The sequence below is a fragment of the Lontra canadensis genome, unplaced genomic scaffold (assembly GCF_010015895.1).
Source record: "Lontra canadensis isolate GAN:19392208 unplaced genomic scaffold, GSC_riverotter_1.0 scaffold33, whole genome shotgun sequence".
Taxonomy (NCBI): Eukaryota; Metazoa; Chordata; class Mammalia; order Carnivora; family Mustelidae; genus Lontra; species Lontra canadensis.
This window is the reverse complement of record NW_022631027.1, coordinates 5220934-5234704: the sequence shown is the minus strand read 5'-3', so window position 1 is coordinate 5234704 and position 13771 is coordinate 5220934. Positions and strand designations below refer to the sequence as shown.

The following is a 13771-nucleotide window of genomic DNA, read 5'->3' as shown; positions in this document are numbered from 1 at the left end:
CATAGGTGCAAAAATTTTCACCAAGATACTAGCAAGTAGGATCCAATAGTTTATTAAAAGGATTATTTACCACAACCAAGTGGGATTTATTTCTGGGCTGCAAGGATGATTCCACATTCACAAATCAATCAGCATGATACATCACATTAATAATAATAATAATAATAATAAAGGACAAGAACTATATGTTCCTCTCAATTGATGCAGAAAAAACATTTGACAAAATACAACATCCTTTCTTGATTGAGATTCTCCACAGTGTAGGAATAGAGGGAACATACTTCAATATCATGAAAGCCATATAAAAAAAGCTCACAACAATTAATCTTCTCAATGGGGAAAAACTGAGAGCTTTTCACCTAAGGTCAGGAACATGGCGGGGCTACCCACTCTCACCACTGTTGTTCAACATACAGTACCAGCCTCAGCACTCAGATAACAAAAAGAAGTAAAAGGCATTCAAGTTGGCAAAGAAGTCAAATTCTCTTTGCAGGTGACATGATACTTTATGTGGAAAACCCAAAAGATTCCACCCCAAAATTGCTAGAACTCATACAGGAATTCAACAACGTGGCAGGATATAAAATCAATGCACAGAAATCAGTTGCATTTCTATACACTAACAGTGAGACAGAAGGAAGTAAAATTAAGGAATCAATCCCATTTACAATTGCACCAAAAATTAATAAGACAGGAAACAACACATTTTGGCGAGGATGTGTAGAAAGGGAAACCCTCTTACACTGTAGGTGAGAATGCAAGTTGATAGAACCACTCTGGAAAACAGTTTGGAGGTTCCTCAAGAAGTTAAAAATAGAGCTACCCTAAGATCCAACAATTGCACTACTTTGTATTTACCCCAAAGACATGCACCCCAGTGTTCACAGCAACAATGTCCACAATAGCTGAACTGTGGAAAGAACAAAGTTGTCCATTGACAGATGAATGGATAAAGAAGAAATACACACACACACACACACACACACACACACACACACACAATGGAATATATATATATTCCATTTTATATGTGTGTGTGCGTGCATGTAAAAATGTATATTTTTACATGCCTATATGCATATTATATATATATATATATATATATATATTTTTTTTTTACCTGCATGCTCACACACACACATATACAATGGAATATTATTCAGCCATCAGAAAGGATGAATAGTTACCTTATATATAGTTACCATATAACATAGATGGAACTGGAGGGTATTACACTGAGCAAAATGAGTCAAAGAAAGACAATTATATGGTTTCACTCATATGTGGAATATAAGAAAGAGCACAGGGGATCATAGGGGAGGGGAGAGAAAACTGAATGGGAAGTCATCAGAGAGGGAGAGAAACCCCGAGAGACTCTTAACTATAGGAAACAAAAAATAGGAAACAAACTGAGTATTGCTGGAGGGGAGGTGGTTGGGATATAGTAATTAGGTGATAGGCATTAAGGAGGGCACATGGTGTGATGAGCACCAGTTGTTATAAGCAACTGATTCAGCACTACATCTGAAACTAGTCATGTGCTATATGTTGGCTAACTGAATTTAAATAGATAGATAGATAGATAGATAGAATTCATATGGGAATGTAAAGTATCCGGATTAGCCAGTCAGTCTTGGGTGGGGGGAGGAGCAAAGATAGAGGACTCACAATTCCTGATTTCAAAACTTATTACAAAGCCACAGTAGTCAAGACAATGTGGTACTGGCATAATAATAGCCATATAGATCAACAGAATATATTTAAGAGTACAGAAATAAACCCATACATCTGTGGTCAGTTGATTTCCAACAAAGTTGTCGAAACAATTCAGTGGGGGAAAGAATAGCCTTTCAACAAATAGAGCTGGACAACTGAATAGTCAGTTGAGTTCATTATATCATAATTACTTCATACAATATATGGTATTACTTCATACTATAAATACTTCATACCATATGTAAAAATTAACTCAAAATGTGTTAAGACCTAAAAGTGGGAGTTAAACTGTAATACTCTTAGAAGAAAACATGGGTTTATATCTTCATGACCTTGGATTAGCAATAGTTTCTTAGGTATGACACCTAAAGCTCAAGCAACTAAAAAAAGATGAATTGGACTTCATCAGGATTAAAAACTTCTGGGGGCACTTGGATGGCTCAGTTGGTTAAGTGTCTGCCTTCAACTCAGGTTATGATCCTGGGATCCTGGAATTGAGTCTCCCATCTTGCTGATGCTTTTCCCTCTGCCTGCCGCTCCCCCTGCTTGTGCAGGTGCATGCTCTCTCTCTCTCTCTGTCTAACAAATAAGTAAAGTTTTTTTTTTAAAAGATTAAAAACCTTTGTGCTTCAAATAATACTATCAAGAAAGTGGAAAGAACAGCCCAAAGAGTGATAGAAAATATTTGCCAGTCACATATCTGGTAAAGGAGTAGTATCTGGTATACACAAAGATGTCTTGCAACCCAAAAATAAAAACGCAAGGAACCAAATTCAAACTGGTCAAATGATATGAATAGACATTTTTGCGAGGAAGAGCTACAAATGGGCAATACAAACATGAAAAGTTGCTCAACATCATTAGTCAAGATGGAAATGCAAATCAAAACCACAATGTGACACTTACTTTCCACCCACTTTAGTCAAAAAGATGAACAATAGTAAGTGTTGGTGAGGATGTAGAGACATTGAAACCCTCATAGCACTGCTATGGGAATGTGAAATTGTGCAGCTGCTTTGGAAAACAGTTTGCCAGTTCCTCAAGAAGTTAAGCATAGAATTATCATGTGACCCAGCAGTTCCTTTTCTGTGTTTATATCCAAAAGAATTGAAAACATATAAAAACTAGCATGTGAATGTTTATAGCATCATTATTCATAATAGCCAAAAAATAGAAACAACAAATGTTTACCAACTCATGGAATGAATAAGTAAAATGTAGTATAACCATATAATGGAATATTCAGCCATAAAGAATAAACTACTGATACATGGATAATCCCTGAAAAGATTATGCTAATGGGAGAAGCCATTCACAAAAGGTCAGATATTGTTAGGATCCATTTATATGGGAAGTGTAGAATAGGCAAATTTATAGAGCTAGAAAGTAGATTAGTTGTTGCAGAGGCTGGGTGTAGGAAGAACTAAAGAGTAACTACTAATAGCTATGTGATTTTTTTTTTTTTTTAAGGTGACAATGTTCTGGAATTAGATATAGCGATGGTTACACAACCTTGCGAATATACTAAAAACCTAGCAAACTGTACACTTTAAAAGAGTAGATTTTATGGTATGAGTTATATTTCAACTAAAAAATTTGAAAAACAATAGTATTACCATATGCAAGCAAACAAAAAAGGAATAGAAATCATTTTTTAAAATGCCATTTATAGTAGCATCAGAAATCAGTTTTAAAAAGACAATTTAGAATTAGAGCTGCATGAAGATAATATAAACTCAGAGCCATCAGCTGACCATCCTTTACCACATGCAGAAAGGATCACAGAAAGCTGGATTTTGAAACAGAAAACTAAAGCAGAGGTACAGAGAGGTGCAAAGGTGAAAATGCCAGAGCTGGGATTCTGATGACTTCCTGTTTCTTGGTTTTAGTCCCTTCTGATGCCTCGCTGAACTGCTGCTTTGGATTCTGTGACATATCTGTGTTCATGTAACACATTTCCCCCACTCACCAGTTCTTTTTGTTTAAAATAGCTTGAATTGTTTGTTACTTAAAATTCTAATGAGAAGTTGGAGTGTTTACTATACTTCCTGAGAGTATGAATCTTCTATAAGGGCAAAAGTTCCCTATGTATTTTGCACAATCCTTGAAAATGGGTAAAAGATGCTTTCTATGAAACAAATAATATTTTATTACACTCACACACACACACACACACACACCCTTCACATATACCATCCCAAATCTTTTTTTTTTTTTCAAATTTTTATTTAAATTCTAGTTAGTTAACATACAGTACAGTATTGGTTTCAGGAGTAGACTTCAGTGATTCATCACTTACATACAATACACAGTGCTCATCATAACAAGTGCTCTCCTTAATACCCATCACCCATGTAGCCCATCTCCCCCTACTTCCCTCCATCAACTCTCAGTTCTCTCTCATTAAGAGTCTCGTTTGGTTTGTTTCCCTTTCTCTTTTTTCCCACACTTCCCACATGTTCATCTCTTTCATTCTCAAATTCCACATAGGAGTGAAATTATATGGTATTTGTCTTTCTCTAACTAACTTATTTCTCTTAGCATAATGCACTCTAGCTCCACGCACATCTTCGCAAATGACAAGGTTTCACTATTTTTGATGGCTGAGTGATATTTCATTGTGTGTGTTTGTGTGTGTGTATATACATATATATACCACATCTTCCTTGTCCATTCATCAGTTGATAGACATTGGGACACTTTCTAGATTCTGGCTACTCTTGATAATGCTGCTATAAATATTGGGTTGCATGTACTCCTGCAAATCTATATTTTTCAACCATCCCAAATCTTGTGAATATTCCAGTTATATAATTCAGTTCTTATATGCAAATTCATATATCCCCAAATAATTTACATACTTACACCTTTAAATATAACATACATATCCTATCTGCACCTTTCTCAATATGTGACACAATGAAGGGGTCATAGATTTATATCCTCCTAAGGTTGTAACAACAAAATTTGACTTTTTCAAAACAATCCAAATCTCAATTTTTCTGACTTCCTGTCGGACCATGTTATTAAATGATACAAACTAATATTCAGTTCAGAGACTATAGTTGCTAAATAATTGTTTCTAAATGTGCTTGAAAGTTCACATACTTTAGTATTGTAATATCAAATTATGGGGCCATATATAAAAACAGAAGTATGTACTTTAATTTATATAATATAACTAAAAGTTATTTTCATGCTTCCTGTGTTTGAAAACATCCTTTTAGCAGTAGTTTCTCATCTATATAGTCAAATAGATAATATTTTGTAAAATTTAAGGAAAAAATATTTTTGCTATTTTTAAGATATGACAATGTGAAAAATATACTTTTTCGACTACAAAGTATTTAAAATTTTTTCAGGCCTATTCTTAATATATGAGTTGGGCATTTAAACTTTTGATTCTTTAAATAGATTCTCAGTAAGAGGTATGGACTTTGTTTAATTTGAAGAAAATTGATTTGACATTAGTAAATTCATTTACAGTTGCTATGCCATTCTGAGTTGAAAATTTTAAATATTTGAAAAAACGAAAGGATAAAAGAAATGCCTGAGCACTGTGGACTCCAATTCATTAGTGTTACCTTTTTCTTGATAAATAAATAACAAAATGATAGTATATTTGACAAAAAATTAAGAGAGGATGCTCTCTCATTTAAAGTCATAAAGTGCATAAATCTGATTAACATAAATCAGGAACTGCAAAAATCAAAGTAATATTCTTTTAGAAATATTAACCCCAGGGGTGCCGGGGTGGCTCAGTCAGTTAACCTGTCTGACTCTTGATTTTGGCTCAGGTCATGATCTTGGGGTTGTGGTATCAAGCCCCAGAGTCGGGCTCCCCCTTCAGCACAGAGTCTGCTGGAGATTCTCACTTTCCCTCTCATCTCTCTCTCCCTCCTCTCTAAAATAAAGAAATAAATCTTTAAAAAAAGAAAAAAAATATTAACTTCAGTAGCCTATACAGAGACCAATTACTTAAATTTGTAATTAGGATGCAAGGCTAAGTGTGTCAGGTGTTATGTGCCTACTACTATCAATTTTTCTTTGATTTTTTTTAAAAGATTTTATTTATTTATTTGACAGAGAGAGACAGCGAGAGCAGGAATATAAGCAGGGGGAGTGGGAGAAGGAAAGCAGGCTTTCTGCCCAGCAGGGAGCCCAGAACCCTGGGATCCTGACCTGAGCCAAAAGCAGGTGCTTAATCATCTGAGTCACCCAGGCACCCTCTTTGATTGTTTTTTTGAAACAACTAACCCTTCCTCCCACCAGCCATTACTGACCCTATTAAAGTAATTTTAAATATTTTCCTTAAATACAATTCTAGTTGACATTAATAAGTTCGTTTTACTTTAAATAATTAGAATTGGGGCTTTAAAAACATACAAATCTATATGTGACAGAACTATGATAATATATGCCTTTCAGATTATTATAGTAATGGGAATATGGGATTTATTAACCTTAAATTATACCTAAGAGTACAGCTTAGGTCAATTTTCTTTGAGAACCTAATTTTTCCAATTATCAATCTCTGTAATTTTATGTTTGTTAATAAGACAAAATCAGACAATTATCAGGATATGGGTAGTGGTGTAGGGATGGAAGAGCACTTACAAGTACCATTTCTAACAGAGAAAGTTTTTGTCACTTAGGTAATTAATATCCATTTGCTAATATTCTATAAACAAACTTGTATACAGTCTTCATTCCCAGCAAGGCTTGCCAACTCTGCCTTGAAATTTGCGAGTCTCCAGAATCTTTAAAATTCAACTGCCAGATGGTAGGTAGTTTTCAACCACTGGGAATAAATGTGTATAGTCATTGGACACCATCTTGTGGTGATGTTTAGAAATGCATCTATTAGGAGTTGGATTAAGGAACAAAGCAATTCCTTATTCCTTACTGCAAAACAACAACCTACAAGGCTTTTCCTCCTGACTTCCCACCCCCCAAATCCTTTGATTTCTTCCCTAAATAAATTAAATGCATTATTTGAGGGAGACAAGGTGGTTGAGAGTTCGGGCTCTGGAATTAGACTACCTAGCTAGAAACTCAGATTTGCTATTTCTTATCTAGATAGTCTTGATTCTTTGGAATTAGGGAGACAGAAAATAAAAGAGATAAAAGGAAATCTAGGAGTTTGGTAGCTGACTAATAAATGTTCCAGAAAGAGACAACAAACAAATCAGAAGAAATAATTTAAGAAAATATTCTACACTTGAGATATAGATCTGCATATCAAAAAGGCTTAGTCAGTGCTAGTTAGGATGAATGAAAGAATATCTACAAAGAAGGCATAATTGCAACATTTCAGAACATCATGCATAAAGAGAAAATCATAAACACTTTCAAGGAACAAGAATTGAAATTTTGTTCATCTTTATCAGCAGCGCTGGATGGTAGAAGACAATAGACTTAAAAGTCCAGGAGAAAATGATTTTCAATCCTGTGTTCTATACCCAGCCAAACTATTAAGTGTGAAAGTAAAGTAATCTTAATACATCCAAGGATTTAGAAAGTTGAACTCACACACAGCTTTTCTGAGGCAGTTGCTTGAGTATGAGCACAATATAACAAAGCAGTTAACCAAAAAAGAAGCCAAAGAATCCAAGAATAGTAGATTCACTCAAGAAGCTTAATGAAAGGTAGTTCTGGATGACAGTTGTAGGACAGGCCTACAGTATGTTAGGAGGAGGATGGAAGGCTTAAGAAAGGAGGTAGCTATGAAGGGGGAATAAATAGGTGGTGTCTCCATGTATTTATTTTTGTCTCTGAAATATTGAATACACTTAAAGAAATTTAAGACTAAAAGAAAGGCAGCAAAACTTCAGGGAAAACAATACAGCTGCTCAAGAAAGAAAAGTGCTTCACTTGATTCAGTATTAAAGATATTTTTTCTTTCTGTCTAGCTCTCAAATCAGCCCATTCTCTGACTCTAGTAGTATCATCACTCTGGACTGAATTACCATCATTTTTTTGCCTAGACTCCTGTGGTAGCCTTTTTTTCAAACTGTGAATTTAATTATGTTCATTCCTTGATTAAATCACTGTAGTGTCTCCTCCTAGGCCTTAGAATAAAAGATCCAATCATTAACATCCCTACTAGGTCACGTGGTCAGTCAATTCCTAAGCAACAGTGGGATGGCAGTTGCTAGGTAGTCTTGTCTCACCTCCATAGAATTGGCTGGTTAAGGACACTAGAGACCTAAATGGACCTAGACAGTTTATTACTTATGTGGACAGCAAAATAAGATCAGCATGTTATCAGTTGCTTGCATTCCTAATCCCACAGGATAACACTGATCAGATAACACAATGGTGGATTGCTTTGTTTTTGAGGCATCAACTATAGGCTGCAGTTAAGTGGTTTTATAGCCTGCATCTGTACCTTGGAAGAGGCAAGGTGGAAGGACCAGTGCCTTACCGGAACCAGAGGCAGATGAGAAACTGCTTCATGGCAGTCTCATGCAAGCTAAGGAGGCAGATGAGAAATTTCTTTTAGCACCACCTCCCAAGACTAACTATCTTGACATGTCCCAAAGAGGTTCAGAGGGCATTCTATAAATAGTTAAGTCTTGATATGGCCTATATAGAGACATGGAATTACCAGGGTTCCATGGTGGAGCCATTCTACAAATATAGCCTGGCAGTTCTCTACTAATCTCATCTTGTGTGCTCTCTCTTACTTGCTGAGTATTAATCACACTGACCTTCTTTCAATTTCTCCTATATGCCGTGCTTTCCCTTATAGAGCTTTTGCATATGCCATGCTCTCTTTTTCCTGCCTCCTTGCCTTCTTAATTCCCATTCTTTCTTTTGTCCTCAACTCAGTTGAGTTAGGGAAGTTAGGGAAGCCTTCCAAGACATTCCTACCTAGGATGGTGCCTCCAATTATCATATAGCATTGTGTTTCTCTCCTTCATAGGATTCTAAACAATTTTAATTTTATAGTTACTTGCATAATCCTCAAGTAATAATAGAGATAATGCATGCTCTAATATATTAGTTTATCACTTAATTTAGAAATGCCTTCACATACTTAATTTCATTTTATCTTTTCATCTCTATGAGGTGAACAAAACAGATATTGTTTTTAATCTGTTTTTTTACAGATAAGAGTCCATATTAAAACTTATGTTTTCTTATTTTAGTTTAAGGTGCCCTGTACCTCACCATGTGTTTCTCATGTGAATATATAAGGCAGCTTGCAGTGAGTAAAGAGAGACAAAGAAAATGCCATAGGGGCTCAAAGAAGAGAAAAATAACTTCAGATGGGGTGATAAGAATAGATCTCCATGGTAGAGGTACCATTTAAATTGGTCTTGAAAGTCGATAAGCTTCTGATAGACAAAGTGAGCGGCTTCTAAGACAAGAGGTAATATCAAAGTTATAGAATGTCTTGAGATGATTTGAATAATGGCAACCAAATATATTTTGATGAATTAGGATTAGTATTTAGGGTTCCAGAAAGGGAGGCTAGAATTACATTGTGGAGGACTTTAAATATGGAATTAATTTGCTGGCACAGGAAGTAACTAACATTTCTAGGTGGACAAATGATCTGACCAGAGTTGAACTTCAGGAGGACTAATTAAACAACAGCATGTATAATAAATTGTAATATGGTAGGACTTGACAAGGATACTAGGTAACTGAGAGATGAAATTTTGAACTGGGGCAAATCTTCTAACCAGTAATCCGTGGCAAACCTTGCAAAATATATTATTGAACCCTTTCATCTAAAGACCACTGGGAGCACACCTGTAGTTGAGGAAAGTTAAGTATTTTTGGACTTGTTACAGCAAAAGATCACAGCTCTGGTAGAGCTGTTGGTTATCTCAAGGGGTTGGGAAAAGATTATTTATAGGATTTTAGCTTGTGCTGGTGATTCTTAGCAGGGTTTAGGGAGAGCAGAGGTCAATTCTAGATTACATACTTTAAAAAAGGGAAGTATTAGGTATTTTGGTGTATTTTATCTTAGATATGGGAAGATTATGGAAATAGTAGTCATTTGTGTTAGCCAGAAGAGGGGGATGTTTAGTTATTTTTGTGGTTCTTGAGTGTCCTTGTCTCAAGTTTCAGAGATAATTACACAGTAGTCTTATTTCGATCTTTACTATAGTCACAGAATGGCCTTACCTGAGTATTGTTTATATTCTGCCAAAGTTGTTTATATTCACTTGGGAACACTGTGGTTCAGCCTGTCAGCTTCCAGCTGCCAGGGATGTTTCGTTACTTTATCACTACCCAATACATTGATCTGCTTGCCCCTTAAGGCATGTAGCCAGTTGCCTCATAGAGTGAGCAGCCTTATCCATTTACTCCAGGTGCTATACAAATATTATTATTATCTAAATGTGCCATGTCTTGAAAAGAGTTGTCTGAGTAACAGCACTGAAAAATGAAGAGTAAAGGACCAGAAAATGTTATAAAGGTTTTCAAAGCTCTTCAGTCCCTCCAACATTTCTAGTTCACTTAAAATCTATGCTCTAACAAAAGTCAAGTTATTTCTATTTCTAGTCTGTGGTTTGCTGTCTTTGAATATTATGCCCTCTACCTGGACCATCTTCCCCTGGTCCCCTTCTCGTGTCCAGATCCTATCGTCAGTTCAGATGTCTCTTCCTTCCCTCTTGTTTCTAAGATCAAGAAAAAGTCTACTTAAAATATTATAAATGAAGAATAAATTATATATTTGGATGTTCTAGCTTGGGGGGTCAAGCTGGAAGCAATCTTTTTCCTGTGAATTCCTACAGAAAATTTCTTATACCCCCAAAACACATATTTCTAACATTTATTAAATATGTATGATGTCCTAAGTACTAGAAACTATCATTGATACCATCAAAATGCTGTTATGTTTGCTTCTTTCCAGGTTCTACTTTAAGTGTAAGTATAAAGCAGCAGAGAAGTTTCTTATTCTTACCTCATTCAAGATAAGAGCTACTTATATTCCTGGGTGCCTGGGTGGCTCAGATGGTTGAGTCTTCCTTCACCTCAGGTCATAATCCTGGGGTTTTGGGATTGAGTCTCGTATCAGGCTTCCTGCTCAGCGTGGAGTCTATTTCTCCCTCTGCCTTTCTCACTCTCTCTCTGTCTCTTGTGAATAAATAAATAAAATCTTTAAAAAAAGACTTACTGATATTCTGTGGTAATTGGCTCTGTTTATGTCAGGGAGGTAAAGAGAAGCTTATAGGTGTGTTGACGCTCCTTGTGAGGAGCTGCGATTGGGTTAATAACCCGGCAGGGACTAGCTGTTGTCAGAAGTATCATTTTAAAAATTACATATAAAATGGGCTAACATTTTGAAAAACTGTGAAAATCGAACTTTTTGTACTCTATAAAAGGAAATGAAGTACAGTAAAAAATAGGTTTGTTTTTCTTATATTAATTTAGGAATGACTGCTTGCAAAAAACCTGGGAATCGAGAATGTAATCATCACTGTAAAAATAAACATACATGTGGACATGACTGCTGTGAGTTCCATAAAAGAAGTTTATTTCAGGTTTTAAAAATTGAACGGCCTTTGAATAGTAATGACATCCTAATTGCCTATGTATGATATTTATATTCTGTAGTTTATAACTCAAATAATTTTCTTTCTTTGTGGATAACATGAAAAAAGTTAGATTAGAAATTATGGAGATCTACCCCCAAAACTAATAATACTGTATGTTAAGTTAATTGAATTTAAATAAAAAAATTTTTAGAAAAAGAAATTATGAATAAATTTGGCTTTACATGAACATTACCTAAAGTTTAACCTAAAGAATTGAGAATTTCTTTCCTTAGGTAAAACTGGAGTTGCACAGAGGTCAGAGATGAAAGAGCCAACAATCTCTTCATATTTATCTGATTTAAGAAACAGGAATGCTGTTTTATCACTTCCTCCTGTTAAACGTCTCAAGGTTAGTTTTAATAACATTTAGCCCTTGTTTTGTAATTTAAGGTATATGAATATTCTTTTATTCTATGTATCAGTTAGGTAGGTATCTGAAGTATACTTTAGTTACTTGAGGGCTTGCCTAGGAGTATGGCCATTTTTCAAAATACTGGTTCTAAAGGAAAGATATTATAGTTCTTTCTTTTTTTTAATTTTATTTGTTTATTTAAGAGAGAGGAGGTACTAAGAGAGAGCACAACCAGGGGGAGGGGCAGAGGCAGAGGGAGAAGCAGACTCCCTCCTGAACAGGGAGCCCAATACGGGGCTCAATCCCAGGACCCTGGGATCATGACCTGAGCTGAAAGCAGCTGCTTGACCAACCAAGTCACCCAGGTGCTCCAAAATATTGTAGTTCTTAATAATTAGTCTGTAAATCTACTTTTGGGACATAGTTCTACAACCCCTTATTAGTTTTTTGGTTTTTGTTTTGTTTTTTTTTTAAACCAAAGAAGAAGGAAATGGTGAGGGATATGTAGTTTGGCTTAGTTCGGCAATTAAAACTAGACACACTTGCTCTTTCCTGGTTCTGTCTGTGCTGGAATGGTATGGAAAGTCTGAAGTTGATTTTGATTCATGTAGCTATATGAGTACGGAGCAAGAGCCTTCTTTCCAAGTCCTGAAAGAATGGTTGTTCCTACTGGTTGATAGGCTGGTCACTAGCAGACTTATTCTAAGCCTACCTCATCATGTTCAGGGCAAAATAATTGATCAGGCCACGGAAAAGAGGTAAGAAAAGCCCTTTTCTAGAGCTTTAATAAGAATGAAGATTTTAAGTCATGAGGCTAAAATAAGGGGAATACTGGGAAATGGAGAGGCATGCATGTCGAAACAGCCACCACCTTCTCAGAGATACTAATTTTTTAGTAGCCCAAGTTTTTCCTCCCTCTCCCTTCTTTCCTTCCTTTCTTTTATCCTTTTTTCCTTCTTTCCTTCTCCATTCCATATTATTCCCTCTTTCCTTCCATATTCATTTTTTTTTAAAGTTTATTTAACTGGGGCATCTGGGTGATCTGCTAAGTGTCTGACTCTTAATTTTGGCTAAGGTCATAATCTCAGGGTTGAGATGGAGCCCCTTGTTGGGCTTCACACTGGTTGAAGAGCCTGCTTAAGATTATATCTCTCCCTCACTCTATGCCCTTTCCCTCCCTTTCTCTTTTCCTCTCTTACTTTTTTTTTTTTTTTTAATATTTATTTGACAGAGAGAGAGAGCAAAAGCAGAAGGAGCAGCAGGCAGAGGGAGAGGGAGAAATAGGCTACCCGCAGAACAGGGAGCCAGATGTGGGGCTTGATCCCAGGACCCTGGGATCATGATCTGAGCCAAAGACAAATGCCCAACTGACTAAGCCACCCTGGTGCCCCTCTCTCCCTCTCTCAAAAAAGAAAGTTATTATTTTTAGTAATCTGTACACTCAAAGTAGGGCTCAAACTCACAACCCTGAGATCAGAAGTCTCGCACTCTTCCAACTGAGTCAGCTGGGTGCCTTCCTTCCACATTCATTGAGCACCAACAATATGCTAAGTACTGTGACAGGTGCTAAGATACAGCAGTGAATAAGACAGTTTTAGTCCCAGTCCTCATAGAGCTTATAATTGAGTAAAGGATAAATAACTAAATAGGCTTTTTCGGTGATAGAGAATTCTGTGACAGAGGTGTAAGATAACTTGAAATTGAATACAAAGTGTACTCAGTCCAGATTTGATAGGCCAGGAGAGGATTCCAAATAAATATGACTGAGACTTGAAGAATATCTAGGCATAAGTCATAAATGGAGAGATAGGCACCAGAGTGGTGGTGGAGAAGGATAGAAGAGTATTCCAGACATAGGAAATATGAAGTGGTCCAGCACTGAGAAAGAGAGACATCTTTTAAAACATTGAAGTTATACAGTGTGTCTGGAGTTCAATCACAAGTAAGGAAATAGTGAGAGATGAGGCTGAAGAGGTAAGTAAGAGCTAGATAATGAAGGTATTTTTGCTATTTTAAAGATTTGGACCTTATCGTGAAAGTACTGGGAAGGCACTGAAGAGTTTTAATGAGTGACATGATCAGAATTGCATTTTCTAAATTTCACTATGGTTGCAATGTAGAGAATGGATTAGAGGATGATAGA

General features: G+C 36.0%; 1 protein-coding gene across 8 annotated transcripts in view; it reads left to right on the top strand.

Moving 5' to 3' along the window:
- Positions 1–13771, top strand: part of HFM1 (helicase for meiosis 1) — a 115541-nt gene that overhangs the window by 86063 nt on the left and 15707 nt on the right. For all 8 annotated transcript variants that reach the window (XR_004383795.1, XM_032867107.1, XM_032867109.1 and 5 more), the window contains 2 exons: positions 11113–11193; positions 11510–11625. Coding sequence is in view for 7 of the 8 variants with exons in the window: in XM_032867107.1 (XP_032722998.1) it covers positions 11113–11193; positions 11510–11625 (197 nt within the window). In the remaining variant the exon portion in view is untranslated. The remainder of the gene's footprint in view (positions 1–11112; positions 11194–11509; positions 11626–13771) is intronic.